The sequence below is a fragment of the Musa acuminata genome, chromosome BXJ2-4 (assembly GCF_036884655.1).
Source record: "Musa acuminata AAA Group cultivar baxijiao chromosome BXJ2-4, Cavendish_Baxijiao_AAA, whole genome shotgun sequence".
NCBI lineage: Eukaryota > Viridiplantae > Streptophyta > Magnoliopsida > Zingiberales > Musaceae > Musa > Musa acuminata.
Genome location: NC_088341.1, coordinates 34,739,315 through 34,754,822, shown reverse-complemented (window position 1 = coordinate 34,754,822; position 15,508 = coordinate 34,739,315). Strand labels below are relative to the sequence as shown.

Genomic DNA, 15,508 nt, shown 5'->3' with positions numbered 1-15,508 from the left:
TTGTAGGAAATATTTTTCCCTGACCATATATGCTTTGCAACATCATTATCTAGGGCTCTACATGGTGACAAGTTGATCACATCAATTGCAATCCTCAAAGTCTTATTCTAAAACTTTTTTGGTAACTTAGCCTATGAAAGCATACATCTGATTTTTTTAATGATGGTGCAGTTCATCCTATTTACAATAGCTTTATGTTGAGGTGCATTAGGAATTGTCATCACACCCCCTAATGTTAATTAGGGTTATGTTAAGAGGGGGTGTGGGTTGTGGACTGCCCAAGCCCACTATGGATTGAATTTGTGGATTGCCAGCCCAACAAGATCGTCCCAACTCACCTCTGTCGGTCTGCTCTCCCAGCTCGTAGAGCCAACGCCGGTCTCTCAACGAAGCTGTCAAGCTTCGTTTTCTACTAGACTTGATAAACAAGCTATTGCAAAGGCCTAAAAAGTACACAACCTATTATTGTGTCTCTTATCCAAGGGAGACAGAGTCGCCGGTCTATGTTCAAATCAATTGACCTCAACAACGTACTTGACCAAAACAAATCTTCCAGCACAAAGATGTAAGTCTCTTTCACCTGTTCCACATAGATAGAGAGAGAGAGAGAGAGAGAGAGAGAGAGAGAGAGAGAGAGAGAGAGAGAGAGAGTCCTCCGGACTCAACATTGAACCCGCAACGAGAAAGAAACAGAGTGCATCAAGTGTAGTAGATAATGGATCAGAAGAGACGCCTTTGCATGGCTGTGTTGCTTGTACTACTCGTCTCCTTTTCCCCTGGAGCTGATTCAAGAGTCGCCCACCTCCTCACTGGTGCAGCCCATGGTATATACGAACTCTCTTCCTATTCCCGTAAGATTGTTGTTGATCTTTTACCATCGTAACTGTTTCTATCGTTGTAAACAAATAACGATCGATCATTAGGATCTATTTAGATCGGCAAAGGAGCTAAATCTGTGCTGCTTTCCTTGGCTGGCGACAACCTCTTTCAAAGATCATCGTTCATATTCTTGCGTGCAGGTGATGATGCTCATGCGCAATCGCTTGAAGGGCATGAGATGACGCTACTCCGAGGACGTGGTGGAGCCAGATTGCTCCGGCACGGTGGATATCCCGGGCCTCCCTCTCCTGCCAAAAACCCGTCGCCTGGAGTCGGCCATTAGCGCGCGCCACTCTTACATGGCTTCGCGTCACTACTGTCCTTCCACTTGTATCCCAATCCACCGCTTACAGTATCCATCTTAAAACGTTCGATTCAATTCGAGCTAAATCTGAACTCAGACTCGTACGATTTGCTATTATTGTGCTCCCACAAACATCATCAAAGTAATATATCGAAAAGAAACGTCTTGTCCGACAAATGCCACAGAAAAGGTTTTCCGTGAACGAGAAATATACGTAGCAACGGAAGATGAACAAAGCCCGAGACAGCAGACCACAGGCGTAGCAGTTTTACGTTGAGAACTAGATGACAGTTCCACTAGGGATCAGTGCATCTTTGATGACGGTGACGATGCCACTCTTGATGAAGTATCCGTCCGTCTCTCTTGCCGCTTCTTGCACGTTATCACAGTTGATGATCTGGGAAACCAGTGAACCATTATTTAGAGGCCAAAGAACAAAAAAAAAAAATTGCTACCCTCCTGGGATAGAGTACTTTCTGGACATATTTGCGATTTTATGATTTGTCTATTTTTCTGACATCTAGAAAATTGATAATTAAGAAACATTAATGTAGCAACAGGAAAGATCTCAGTTTCATTGCATAATCTGGGTTACTATTATTACCTTGACATTCTCCCCAATGCGAGCATTCTTGTCGATGATGGCTCTTTTGACGTGAGAATTTCTTCCGATGCCCATGGGAACACTGCCTTTTGCAGCTAACAGCCTCCTATCAGCATCAGTCTACAAGCGTGGTTTGCGGCACAGAGTCAAAGACTAAATTATCTATTCAAACGAACAAGTATCATATACTACTTCTGGATTAACTAGTTCGGGTGGGTTTTTTTTTTTTTCTTTCTATGGCATTACCTCATAATAATCTGCTCCCATCAGTAGAGTGTCTTCGAGGACTGCACCTTCTGATATACAAGAACGAAGACCAATTACAGAATGGTGGATCTTGCAGTTCTGCAGGGACATGAAAGTAGTCTTTTTAAAATTTTGAGAGTTTAGCCATCTGGCACTTCCAAAATGAAATGAAACAGGATAATCCCAGGACCTAACTTTTTAGTAGACATGTATGGAGGCAGAGCTATGGAGTAAAAAAGCACATATGAGAAATACAAGTGTGCTTGTGCATGAGCATGCACTCACACACGTACACACACACAAGATCATCATATAAATGTCAACCATGTGCTGGAATTTAAGCATTCAGTGTCGCACAAAGAAAATCACGCAAGGCACATGGAAGAAAAGATACGTAATACACAGCAATCATCAGTATGCTATACTGTTGCACATCTTACGGTATAAATTGTAATCTCTTTATTACTTTACCAACACCACATAGCCAGTTCGCCTGCAATTAGGTTTCCAAGCATTTTTTGCTTCTACAAAAAAGAATGCGAGATAACTGTGCTTCTATGGGTCCCAAGTCCACCCAGGAAATAAAAAAAGAAAAAAGAAAGAAACACTTAATACTCGCATTTAGACATTACATTCATGTCGAACATGTAAATAGGCATGCATTACATTGTTTCTGTATGAATAACAAACGTCACTTACAAATTGTTATAAAGCAGCAGACAGTAATGAATTCACAAGAACCAGATAGATTGAGATCTTGTAGCAGATAAATTTCTGATATTACCTAGTCATTGATACGAGACAATATAAAACTAAGCTCCCAGAAACTATGTTACAAAGTTATGTTACATATTGTTTAATTCACATATGGTAATTAAATTATAGGGCATATTTCACTTATATTAACGACTAGTTGTAAAACAAATCTCAGACAAAAAAAAAAGAAGAAAAAGATTGATATGCAGTGAACTCACCTTGATCACACATCCCTCGCCAATCACGCTATCAGTTACATCAGCATCCAGCATCTTGGAAGGAGGTAAATATCGGGGTTGTGTATAAATTGGAGATGTACGATCATAAAAGCTGAAATCAAGTTAAGATTCAATCAGTTGCTAAAGCATGACATGCCTGTGAACATGGAAAAGCACATTATCTTATTTGTCTTCTGAGTAATCTACCTGAAATCTGGTACTGGCTTTTTAGTAATTCCAAGATTTGCATTGTAAAATGCCTCAATTGTACCAATGTCCTCCCAGTAACCATCATATAAATAAGCTTGTACCTGTTGTTCAAAATAAAACAATTAAGATCGGTCACTGATATTCTGAAAATAACTGAGAATCATAAAGATCTAGCATCTGAGTACTGTATGTTTGAGAAATTTAAATGTAGAGGAGCTATTTTGGTTGCAAAATTGATTGCCCATGCCATATGATCCCATGTTGGCTAGAGTGCACCTTGTGAGTGTTGCCAACTGGCCACAAGGACAAGCCAGCGTCATACACATGAAATAGTTGGAGCATTGACTGGCTCTGACATGGCAGCAAAGGCACAAGTCAAACGACAGCATGGTATGAAAAACATGCCTTCCAGCTAAAGCAAGGTTATTCGAGTCATACATAAACCATGTGGAATAACTTGTACTTTTAAAAGAATGTAATCTTTAATAGTTTGCAGGTTTCAATAATTTTTTAGAGAATGATATAGGAATACTAAAATAATGGTGGTCCTAACACACACAGATGACCCAACTCAGCCTAGTACTGTGACACCCCAAGTGGTTTCACACTGGAAGTAAAATGATTTTGGCGATTTATAAGACTAGATGGATCCACTAACCACTATTTTGGGTTTTCAGGGAGAAAACCATTATGATGTCATAAAAGGCCATATGGACTTACTATCATTAGTTTGGACTCAATCCATTTTGGGTTTTCTGGTTTCAGATTTGGTCCTATTAAGTTAATGAGTCAATTGGATTTATTTCATGAAAAATGTATCGAATGAACAGATATAGAGCATATAATGTGCCGTGGAAGTTGTATAAGTTTTTGGCAAGTCCTCATCTTGGTAAGGGTGATTTTGCAATGCCTTTTTGCTGTTATGTGGGGTTACTCACTTCCAAGCATCTCAAAGAAATAAACATTAGGAAAAATAAATAAATGTATCATCTGTAGATCAATATATCAGACATACCCTCATCCCAACATTAGTTGCACCAGGGATAACTTCACTCCCAAAGTCATTTGCTCCAGCAAATTTATCACGAAGCAACTGCAACATTATATCCTTGCTGATCACGTAGATACCCATGCTAGCAATGAAAGGCATCTCTTTTGCTCTTTCATTGTCCAGGCCTAAAATGGTGGTATCAACCTGTAAAAATAAAAAGCAAAACAGACTTATTAGGACCAGAGACCTGCTGCTCACCGATCAATAATTTTATAAGCACAAGTAATAAACTTTGTGAACTGCACAACGATGAATGGTCTCACAAATCCAAGAACACTACTGAAAGAATCTCTACCTTCATCGCCTTCAGCTGATCTCCTTTTGGCTTTTCTGCAAATTCAATTATCCGTCCTTCTTCATCAATTTTCATCAGACCAAAAGCAGTTGCACGTTTTTCATCCATTGGAAGCGCAGCCACAGTAATATCAGCGTTTGTTTCTCTGTGCGCTTGAATGAATTTCTCGTAGTCCATGCGATACAAATGGTCTCCGGCAAGAATTAGATACTCCATGACATTGTGCTCCTCAAAGAGCCACAGGTATTGCCTTACAGCATCAGCAGTACCCTAGGAACACATGGTAAACAGCATGCATTTAGCCAGCGAATAAAACTCTTAGTTTGAACTCCTGACATTTAAGGCAGGAGTCTTTGTCTAGTTGGAACTACTAAAAGGATAAAAAAGTTCCAAAAACGAGACTCCTCACAGGATCTGATATATCAAACCTTATTTAAGAGCAAGGAGGAACAATTAGATGGCGTATAGAGAACCAAGCCTTTATTTCAAGTAAATTCAAACTGAGATGAAAAGACCAAGATGTCATAGCACCTGAAACCAGTTTGGGTTCTCTGGACTCTGTTGTGCAGCAAGAACTTCAACAAAGCCTTCATTCTGGTAGCCACCCATGTTACTCGCATAGGCCCGTGAAAGATGGCGGTTCAGAGACGCAGAATTGAACTGTGTCAGAACGTAGATCTTTAAAATATTACTGTTCAAGCAATTGCTGACAGGAATATCGATTAGCCTGTAGTTGGCTCCAAGTGGTACTGCAGGTTTAGCCCTCTTCTTTGTTAAAGGATACAACCTCGTCCCGGCTCCTCCCCCAAGTATAATACCCAAAACACTCTGCGGAGAGAAAACAAAAATCCACCATTTCAAAACATAATTATCTTAAATATTCACATGACAATTAAGAAAACACACAAAAAAACAAACAAATTTTAGAAAATAACCATCCACAAAGATGTGCATGAGGTGATCATGTTGAATCATATAAATAAAACCATCAACCACCTGTGCTCCAGGCTAAGTTTGAAGCTACATTTTTAAAGATGAGAATAATCTGCATGTACTTCCAAATATTTCAAGAAAACCAACAATAAATAATAGTCAGAAACACTGTCGCAGGTAAGTTTCTTCTGAAACATAGAATTCGCTTTTGGCTTGTGAAATATATGATCGATCCTATTTGCAATGTGTTCGATTAGCAACTTGTAGAAAATAGGCAACCCTCCAATCGTCTTATGCTGGTAGTCAATATCTCCTGCATATCTTGAAGAAGGTACATAAGATCTGAGAGAATCATAATTGGGTTTCCATAAGTTATAGAACTTTTAACCGATGGAATCGATTCGTGCCTTGGCCGATTTGCTTTCCTAGGCAGAAACCTGCTAAATTTCTTATGAACATGTACTTCAGGTAACTGCGTCCTTTTCGTTTCTAAATGATGAACAAATCTTCACCAAATCACCGATCGTTTCTCCTTTTTATTTTCTAACTCGATTAAAAATCTAAAAGCTCGATCCAGTCAATATTTGGGAAGAAAGAGAAAAAAAAAAAGCTAAAAAAGGGTCGTCTTAAAAGACAAGAAAGGATATAATGTGGATCTACGAAATGGTTGATAACAACATTCGAGAACAATCATCGACCTTGATGTAACCCAAGTATGTAGACCCGACAACTCTTCTACGAACCTAGCGGCGGACAAAGAGAAGAGAAGAAATTTTTTTTTTTTTTTGGTAGCTTAATTTTGCCACAGAAACAAGCAATCAACCACATCAAGCAATTCACCGATAACCATTCCAAGATCGCTTCCGATGACAAAATCTTTCTAAAGAAACCTTGTGGGCATGTGAGGCAAATGTGCGTCCCACGCAAACTCACCCGGCTTGCATCAGGATCGAGGCAGGTCTGCGAGCTCCGCGAGTCGGAAACGGCTTTGGGGGAGACCAGGACCGGGGTCCTCGCACCGGACGCCGTCCTCCGCCCCGACGCAATCGCCGCCTTACGGAGGAGGAGGATATTATCGTTTCCACCGGAGACGTGAAAGGAAGAGGAAAGGCGGGGATCGGAAGATGCAAGGAAGGGCGTCGGAGATTTCCGATGGGCAGGATGAACGGAATTGTTGAGCGGCGGTAATTTTGCGATTCCCATCGCCGCCATCGCACCGCCGGGTTTCGTAAACGAGCGACGGAGCTTTTCTCGTCTGCGCTATAAAGAGCGAGTGAGTGGAGTAAATAGAAGCACAAGTTGTGAGGCGACGCTTCTCGATCGAAAGCTCGTGCACTGGTTTGAGTATTAATCAATTCGATTAATATGATGACTTGGTTAACGTCCAATCCCAACAAATGGAGCAAACCGTACGCGTGTCCACCGAAGCGTCCGTCCGTTAAGGCAGCGGCGTGGGATCCTACCGGGGGACGGGGAAGGCGATCTGCCACGTGGCCGGCGGGAAAGCCGTAGGCGTATGGGTGGGGCGATAGGATCACGTGGGAGCTTAGGCCGCTTGCGGTTGGCGCGGCTCACGAGAAAGGGCCCATTCTTGTTTTGGTTTGATTCCGTGCGGGGCCCCCGCCACCGCCCAGGAAAATTACGTCCAAAATAATCTGCATGTTAATGATACCATGTATTCATATGATATCATGTATTCATACTTCTGACTTTCGGAGACCGATCCATTATCCTGTCTATCTTCTATATGTGTGACTTCTCCTTCACTTGTTATTGTTTATATCAGTATTCATATGTGTATGACTTTCGGTACATACATATAATCGATCTATAGATTATCCCACCTGTCTCGTATACGTGTAACTTCTTCTCCTTCTTCTGTTGTTGTTTATACCATGTATTCATACGTATGACTTCCGAAGCATATGTATGACCAATCCATGGATTACCCTGCCTACCTCGTGTACGTATGATTTCTCCTATTTATTCATACGTGTGACTTATGGAGCATACGTATGATCGATCCATGGATTACTCTCTTTGTCTTGTGTACGTGTGATTTCTCCTCCACCTGTTGCTGCTTATACCATGTGATTTCTCCTCCACTTGTTGTTGCTTATACCATATATTCATACGTGTGTGACTTCCAAAGCATACGTATGATCGATCCATGAATTATCTTGTCTGCCTCATGTACGTATAATTTCTCCTCTACCTATTGTTGCTGCTTATATAATGTATTCATACGTGTGACTTATGGAGCATATGTATGACCAATCCATGGATTACCCTGCTTATCTCATGTACGTATGATTTCTTTCATGTATTCATATGTGTGACGAAGGAATCGCTCGTATAGGAATTAAAAAAAGAATTGATTTGATCCAGGTCATAATCTATATTGGATTTCCAAATTTATTAATAGAGGGCCAAACACGAGGAATCGAAGAATTACAGATGAATGTAGAAAAAGAATTTCATTCTGTGAACCGAAGACTCAACATTGCTATCACAAGAGTTGAAAAACCTTATGGGCAACCTAATATTCTTGCGGAATATATAGCTTTACAATTAAAAAATAGAGTTTCGTTTCGAAAGGCAATGAAAAAGGCTATTGAATTAGCTGAACAAACGGATACAAAAGGAATGCAAGTACAAATTGCAGGAGTGTACGTATGATCGATCCATGAATTATCCTGCTTGTCTCATGTACGTATAACTTCTCCTCCACCTTCTATTGCTGCTTATACCATGTATTCATATAACTTCCGGAGCATATGTATGACCAATCCATGGATTATCCGACCTGCATCGTGTAATGTGATTTCTCCTCCACCTGCATACATATACTTCCGAAGTATATGTATGACCGATTCATCGAATACCCTGCCCGCCCCGTGTAAGTGAGACTTCTCCTCCACTCTGTTGCTGCTTTGACCTCTTCTCCGATGACTCCCCACGAGCATATACCGTCCGCTGCTCTCACGAGCTCGCTGCTTGCACCCCATCCCCACGGTTCGAACTGGCCGTCGTCTTCGAATTGTGAGTGAATTCCCGTCGGATTCTCTCCTATAATTCATACACCTGCAACTTCCCACATGAAAGCATGAGCCGTCGACATGGACATTAACAATTAATGTCGAAGCATTAACTGTTAGGAATTCCATAAGTTTCTGGAATTCCACGATGTAATTAATCCACAAGCTACAATTGTATTATTAGTCAAATAAAATATTTTTATTAGCCAGTGTGAATGCCAGTGTACCAGCATACATACGTTATTCTCTGTGCTCGTGCGTAATTTGCTTTCCAACCGAAGCCTTTCCCATCTCATCCCCTCTAAAATGTTCATGTTCAATTTCAGCTATACGAAGAAGATGGTAGCTCGTCACACACCGATAAATATTTAATTCCCCGCCGGACGTCCGTTCACTGTCACACATAAATCCCTCCACTCCATGGGTTTGAACTTCGAATGAGGCGCCTATACTCAGCAAAGCAAACAGTAGAGGAGAAACCTTCCGTCCTTCCGCCTACCACCAGCGTCTTAGGTGGGACTGACTGAGGAGGGCAAACATAATAACACCAAGGCTCCATGTGCTATTTTAATGTCTACTCTCATGTGTTTTGTAGATGACGAGAATGGAGGAATGTTGTTATTTTGTTGATCCAACGACGACGAAAGAGAATATTTTGTCGATTCAATATTACATATTTTGAATAATGTTATCATAATATAATATAATATAATTTAATTTAATTTAATTTACCCCCATTATGATAACATTAGTTCATAAAACGTGGCATTTCTAGGTAAATGTCTCAAAAAAACGTAAAACTTTGGTCCCTCCGCCGCCGTCTCTCTCGCCCCCCCGTTTCCAAATCTCTTCGCCTCCTTCAGACGTTACTGTTCACGCCGGGGATGACGACGGCCGCTTTCCGATCGGCCACGGGCCGATCCTCGATTGGCGGGCGCGCCGCTGCCCGCTCCGCACGTGACACCGGTTCTTCCGGCAGCGGCGGACCACCCCGACGGTCGAGGAGCCTCAGCCGCTTCTCCGACCGGTTCCCCCCGTCTCAGCCGGATGCGGAAGATTTTCCGACGCCCCCCGGCAGGTTCGTCAACGAGGCGCGCGGGTGCGTATTCCCGGAGATCAGCCTCGATGACGTCGTCGATGAGTTCTTCCGGGCGAGGGCCGAGTCGGAGGAGGAGGAGGAGAGCGAGCCCTCCGATGCACGCTCCAGGCGTCGCAATTCCGTCACGAGCTACCCGATAAAGACGGAGTCGTCTGGTCGGCGCGGAAGGTCCGTGACGAGGCCCCCCCAGTGCCGAACTGGACCGCCGAAGGGCGTCTCGAATAGTGTGTTAAGGCGGCGGCGATCTGTCTCCGTTGCTCGCCATCGGTGTAGCGATTCCGAGGTACCTGTCTCTCCCCGCGATCCATCTAGATTGTCTAAATTTGCAATCTTTGGCGTCCGATGACCACCGTATGATCTTTCGTTCGCTTTGTTGCCCTTGTGATCGGATTACTAAACGACTACGTAGTCCACGGAAAGAGAAACAATTTGCTGGGAAAAATATGATCATGTGACTAGTCCGACGAGTCTCCGGTATAGAATGACCATGGAAGGAGGAAATGCTTCTTCACCAAATAGTTGACTGACTCGTGTGCGTAAACACCCATCATGATTGGATCGATGCCAAGTTCTGGACAAATCGATTATCCTGGATTCTCCTTTCAAGTCCTTTTCCTTGGTATGGATACATCACATATGTATTCAGCGTGGAATAATCTTTATTGATCAGAGATTGATTTGTCATGATTGCTTGTCTCGATAGTATATTGGATTAGCCCTCGAATGCATTTTTTATTCGTTCACAGTTCGACATCTCTATTCTTAGTTTCTTAGTCGATGGAATGAGTTTTTGCTACTTGGATTTTGTGTTAAACAACACTAGGGAAAAGAATGTCTTTTTTGGGTAACTAGAATTTGAGTCATGAAATCAAATTAGATGGAAGGCCATGTACATAAATCCTCTCTAGGCTCCATAATTGGCGTGATCATCATGCCTTGGGGTTCCTTTTTGTTTTCTAATATTTTTACTAATTTAATGAATCGCTCTTACATGGTGGTTAACAAAGTAGAAGATTGTTTATATGGTTCTACTGCTAGGAGAAATAAGTGGCTAAGAGCATTTATGACCTTCAAAGTGGCTGCCAAAATTCAGGTCTTTTGTTTTTATCCAAAGAAAAGAGTATCATATGCAAAATGGATATGTACATGTCCAAATTGAATATGTCTCTTTTAAGGCAGTAAGCTGGCTGGTGGTTGGCGATCAGAATTTGGCAAATATTGCTGGTGGAATATTCAAAATCCTATGCAACTGGATCAACAGGTGCTTCTTGTTGTCCAATCAAAGCTTGATGTACTTCTGATAGCATCTGATCAGTAAACATACTCAAAGTTTACTCTGATGGTAGTGTTTCCATGTTTATAAGGGTAGATAAAGGTTATACAACATGCTATATCATTGCTGTGACTTGTGGTTTCTGTACATCTTAGCCTTCTCAAAGCCACAACCTCGATAGTATCTTCTTTATTAATGTGTTATATAATTTTTTTAAGTCAAGGGTTTTGCAGTTGTGGCATTATGTTAATCTTTTTCTGATTTTGCTGCTTATGTTTTTCTTTTTATTCGTCAGCATTTTTTGACATGGTTTTCTGGTTAAACATTTGCTAAGAGCCAACCATCATCGAACAAATTTCTGCAGCAACTTGCTACTTACTTTTCAGAAAAGAATTAAAAGAATGGTTTAGTTTAAACATCTATCATATTGGTGTCAAACATTCAGCTAATTCCATTGAAGATACCTTGACTATTGTTCTATGTGGGCGTTGGTTGGTAAAGTAGAATGATATCCTTTAGCTTGTACCATTTTTTGCATGTAACCCTCATCAGCCCTCATTCTCCAATGTATGAACCTGCATGAACTCGTCAGTTATATAATATATGTTATCGCTTTTGCATCAAGTATTTGAAGCTTCAAAAGTTAGGATTTAAAGTTGTTTAGTTAGATCTAATGTCAAAAGAGGACTTACTATTAGTTTTCTTCTTCTTGACTACAGAATGACATGGATTCTCTCAGTTCCAGCACTCAAGTCATATCAAGGATTTCGGACAATGGTATATTGCAGCAGCCTTCATCACATAGGCCTGTGAATAATGTTGATGTTTTAAAAAGGACAATGAGTCACAAGGATTTCTTCCACTCACAAGATAGCTACTCGGTAAATTCTCTTATATTTTACATGATCATGAACTAATATTTAGACGGTGTCGATGTGAGCATAAGTAAGAATGGGAAACAGGTTGTTAGAAGAAGAAATGGATCTTTAGCATAGACATTCTTGTATTCATGCCATTCTGCACTCTGTTGACCATCAAACAGTACAGTTCAACCTTGTTTTTGTATATTGTCTTTGACAACTGATCAGACATTAATATATTCTTTTTTTTTCTAACAGAGCCATTCTTCTTCATTAACTGATGTTGAAGCTGGGGATTTTCATTCAAGGAAGCATGGGGTTGAGAAGACAATCCAGGCGGTTTATGCCCAGGAAAAGGTGTCTTATAGTCATGTCCACCATCTGAAACAATCTGAGAATCGTAATGTCATAGTAATGCTATTCTGTTTGAATAAACTGCAATCCTTTGTGGTTCTTGTTGCATTTTCAGGGAGAAAATCCCATAGGGGATGACGAGGGTATTGGATTATATGAAGTTGTGCGTAAAGAAGTCAGACATGCAGTTGAAGAGATCAGGACAGAGCTTCAAAAGGCATGTTTGCTCCTCCGTCGAGCTCATTTGTCAGTTTTGATCTCATGTCTTAATTTTGATAAGCCATATTTAGTTTTCTGTTTCATTCCTGTAGTCTTATTGGTTGTTTCACTGCACCTTTTGTCTTATCTTGTCCTTATCATCTTTCCTGCATCAACATGGACTCAGACAAATTCTTGACAATACAATTATCTCATATTTTGTATAGGTCATGTTGAACAATGAAGCCTCAGCCATCATCAGTGATGATAGTATCCGACCGAAGGGTTCAGAAGTTCTGGAAGCTATTTCTGAGATCAGAAGAAATTACACAACCAAACTGGAGCAGGCATGTTAAACTTATTTTTGTGGGTGCTAGTGATGGTGCAGCCTTTGTGAACGGTTTTCTTAAACTGTCATTTTTGGAACTCATTCAAATTCTTTTTGTGTCTTTATGAACTAAGTGTCTTTAGATGGTTCATATAAGCCTGTTTTCCTTGAAATTGTAAGACAAATTAAAATTCAAACATGTCTTTAATAATTTTTGAGATAAAGAATACCTATAAACTGTTATGTTGATTCCCCAGGGGTCTCATGGTCTTGATTCTGTTTTGTTCATTGGCTAGGATAAATGTATCCTCAATTGGTCATTCTTCTTCTTTCTCTATATATCCTTTAAAAAAAAGAAACCATCTTCTGTCAGTCATTTTATAAACACAGAATATAGAATTCCTCTTTGAACATGATGATACTTGGACTCTGTGGCACACTAATTACTTCTCTGTTAATTGGAATGACACTTGTCTTCCTCTAGCAATCGGTATATGGCATATTGGGTTAGGTCCTTTACCTTTTTCCACTTTGAGATGCCTATTTGATAATGATATGTGGAAAGGTCTCGTTGACCTTTCAAGTGCAATGTTGATTTATGTTAGTTCTATTTTGACTAATATTTATACGTACTTCAGTCAGAGAAGCGCAAGCAGGATTTATTGGCTGAGTTAGCAATGGAGGAGGAACGTGGTCAGGAGATTAGCAAAATTGTCAAAGAGTTGCTTCCTTCGCCAAAAATATCTGTTGTTCCAGAAAGGCAATCACAGTCCAGAAGAGTAAGAATTCTATTGTATATAATGATTAAAAGCATATACGTTCTTATGACATCATATCTAATAGATTAAAGTATTACCCAGAGGAGCAAAGATAGAACAAGACTGTCTAAATGCTTGAATGAAGAGGCAGAGAAGTATTTTGAAGATTTCCTTTTCAATGTTGAAGATACAGACATATCTTCTTTCGATGAAGAAAGAAGTGATGCTAGTTCAATCGTAAGAGATCCTGGATTACGTAATTCTGTAGCGGGAACTTATGAAAGAGTATTGAAAACTGCTCCTCTGCCTGCTGATGGAGACGGTGTTGTACTTCCCTGGTTGGAGTGGGAAACTAGTGTTGCTCCTTCCTCACCATGCAAAAGCAAGGTAGGATTGTCTGTCTCCTCAGGAAATAAGTTATGCGCTGCAGCACTTCCAGCACATTTTTTATTTATTTTTGGTCTTTTTGATTTTTACAGTTTCTTCTCATTTACTATGCCAGTAGCATTGTTAGGGTAATCATTTTCTCATTTTGGATCTGAATGGACTGTGAAAGTTGGGAATATTATTTTTCTTTAGTTGTCTGAGTGCTGAACAAACTTGAAGATATCAACATGTGATTACTGATACTATTCATTGATGTATATGCTGGTCTGCTCGGATTCTTGTTTCACCATCATTTTGAAAATAATCTTCATATGAAACACTATGGTATAACTTGAGATAAGAATTTCTTATCCTCTTCTAGTTTGTTCCATTGCTCCAAAAAGCATGCTTTCGGTTTGCAGCTGACCTTCCATTTTGAACCAATATGTTTCGTTCTTGAGCTCTTTTGACATTGGAATTTATAGAAAGTTTCTCAAGTTCATGCATTCTGTTAAACTTGAAAATCCCGTGCACAAAGGTTTGGATTTGTGAGTTACATTTGCTTTGATGTTTTTCAGTACGAACGATTGATTTTTCTAGTAGATTTAAGGTTTCACCTCTTTCACATTTTCTCTCTGAGACAGTTTTGTCTATTTGGATGGTAGTTAGATTTCTTTCCCCAGTAATCTTTGAAGAAGCCTGTCGGTGAAGTATATCATCACATGGGACTTGACCCCTCCCTAGATGATGCTGAAACTTGGCTTGTGCATTTGTTACAGCACCTGGCTTGAATCTTATCGACACTGTGATTACACTCATCATGTTAAGACTCTGACTATTTAGTTAAATTACAGTCTTGACTTAATTTTTTTTGCAGGAAGCAAGTGCTGGTTTCAGTAATTGCTATCAAATTGCAAGCAGTTTTGGGAGTCGGAGCTTCGATGGCACTGACAGCTCTTCTGTAGTTTCTAGCGACCCAAGTAGGAGCAAGTTTGGAGCAGAAAACCACCAGGGGAATTCTTATAATAGCAGAACAACGGCGTCTTCATTTGACATGGAAGAGTATCTCAGCTTAAAGCAAAGTGAAGATATTCTTTGTGAAAGGCTGAGACAGAGGCGAAGAATAGAGTCAGGTAGCATGATCCTCTGCGGAAGATTGTCGACAGATATCTGGTAGCTTAATCAATAAAAGGGATTCTAGAATTCTACCAGAGGGACTTGTGCATACAACATGTGAATTGTTTTCATTTATGTTGACTAGTGTTAGGTTCAGCATATCCCTGCCGTGTGGTATAGCTTCTGGTTATGTTGTTCCTGGTGCATTGTTATATGTTGAACGAACGCTGCACAAAATTCAATGTCTCTGCCACCTTGATTCGTTGCTGCAACTATTCGTTTCTCAATGCAAATCATCGTGTGTTGCGGTGTTGTAAACAGGGTTCAGTGTGGTGCGAGATGCTGCGATATCCTTTGTGATCCCTGTTCCTTGTTTATGCGCTTCCATGCGATGCAACTGGTCGATGCTCCCTGTCACTTTCGATCTCTGTCGTGTGTGTGTGTGTGTGTGCGTGTGACAGAGAGAGAGGGAGAGAGAGAGAGAGAGAGAGAGATTTAGCTGACGTGGGTCGTGGTGGTATGTCGATCGTAGTGGCGTGGCATCAAGAGAATGAATGATGTAGTGGTACGCCACGTGCGGAGTCGGTCAGCCCATCGGAATTGACTACATCACCCTCGTTTC

General features: G+C 40.7%; 2 protein-coding genes across 2 annotated transcripts; one reads left to right on the top strand and one right to left on the bottom strand.

Annotated features, from left to right (window-relative positions):
- Nucleotides 1–1,265: 1,265 nt before the first annotated feature.
- Nucleotides 1,266–6,821, bottom strand: LOC135610487 (glucose-1-phosphate adenylyltransferase small subunit, chloroplastic/amyloplastic-like). The gene is made up of 9 exons (XM_065105036.1): nt 6,430–6,821; nt 5,095–5,391; nt 4,564–4,833; nt 4,233–4,412; nt 3,215–3,318; nt 3,008–3,119; nt 2,034–2,132; nt 1,788–1,907; nt 1,266–1,580 (listed from the first exon to the last, which is right to left on the bottom strand). Exons 1-9 carry the CDS (start codon nt 6,706–6,708, stop codon nt 1,464–1,466), a joined length of 1,578 nt encoding a protein of 525 aa, XP_064961108.1. The 5' UTR covers nt 6,709–6,821; the 3' UTR covers nt 1,266–1,463.
- Nucleotides 6,822–9,309: 2,488 nt separating this feature from the next.
- LOC103981092 (uncharacterized) lies at nt 9,310–15,158 on the top strand. Its single transcript, XM_009397697.3, has 8 exons — nt 9,310–9,916; nt 11,626–11,787; nt 12,025–12,123; nt 12,236–12,337; nt 12,546–12,665; nt 13,285–13,425; nt 13,507–13,791; nt 14,648–15,158. The coding sequence occupies exons 1-8, from the start codon at nt 9,314–9,316 to the stop codon at nt 14,945–14,947; spliced, it is 1,812 nt and encodes a 603-aa protein (XP_009395972.2). The 5' UTR covers nt 9,310–9,313; the 3' UTR covers nt 14,948–15,158.
- Nucleotides 15,159–15,508: the final 350 nt, after the last annotated feature.

Bases quoted from the DNA above. Each gene is read 5' to 3' on its own strand.
- LOC103981092 (XM_009397697.3), top strand. From the start codon at position 9,314: ATGTCTCAAAAAAACGTAAAACTTTGGTCCCTCCGCCGCCGTCTCTCT. The intron at 11,788-12,024 runs GTAAATTCTCTT...TTTTTCTAACAG, and splicing joins ACTCACAAGATAGCTACTCG to AGCCATTCTTCTTCATTAAC. The intron at 13,792-14,647 runs GTAGGATTGTCT...TTTTTTTTGCAG, and splicing joins CCTCACCATGCAAAAGCAAG to GAAGCAAGTGCTGGTTTCAG.
- LOC135610487 (XM_065105036.1), bottom strand. From the start codon at position 6,708: ATGGCGGCGATGGGAATCGCAAAATTACCGCCGCTCAACAATTCCGTT. The intron at 5,392-6,429 runs GTGAGTTTGCGT...TTCTCTCCGCAG, and splicing joins TCGATCCTGATGCAAGCCGG to AGTGTTTTGGGTATTATACT. The intron at 2,133-3,007 runs GTGAGTTCACTG...ATGTCCCTGCAG, and splicing joins GCGAGGGATGTGTGATCAAG to AACTGCAAGATCCACCATTC.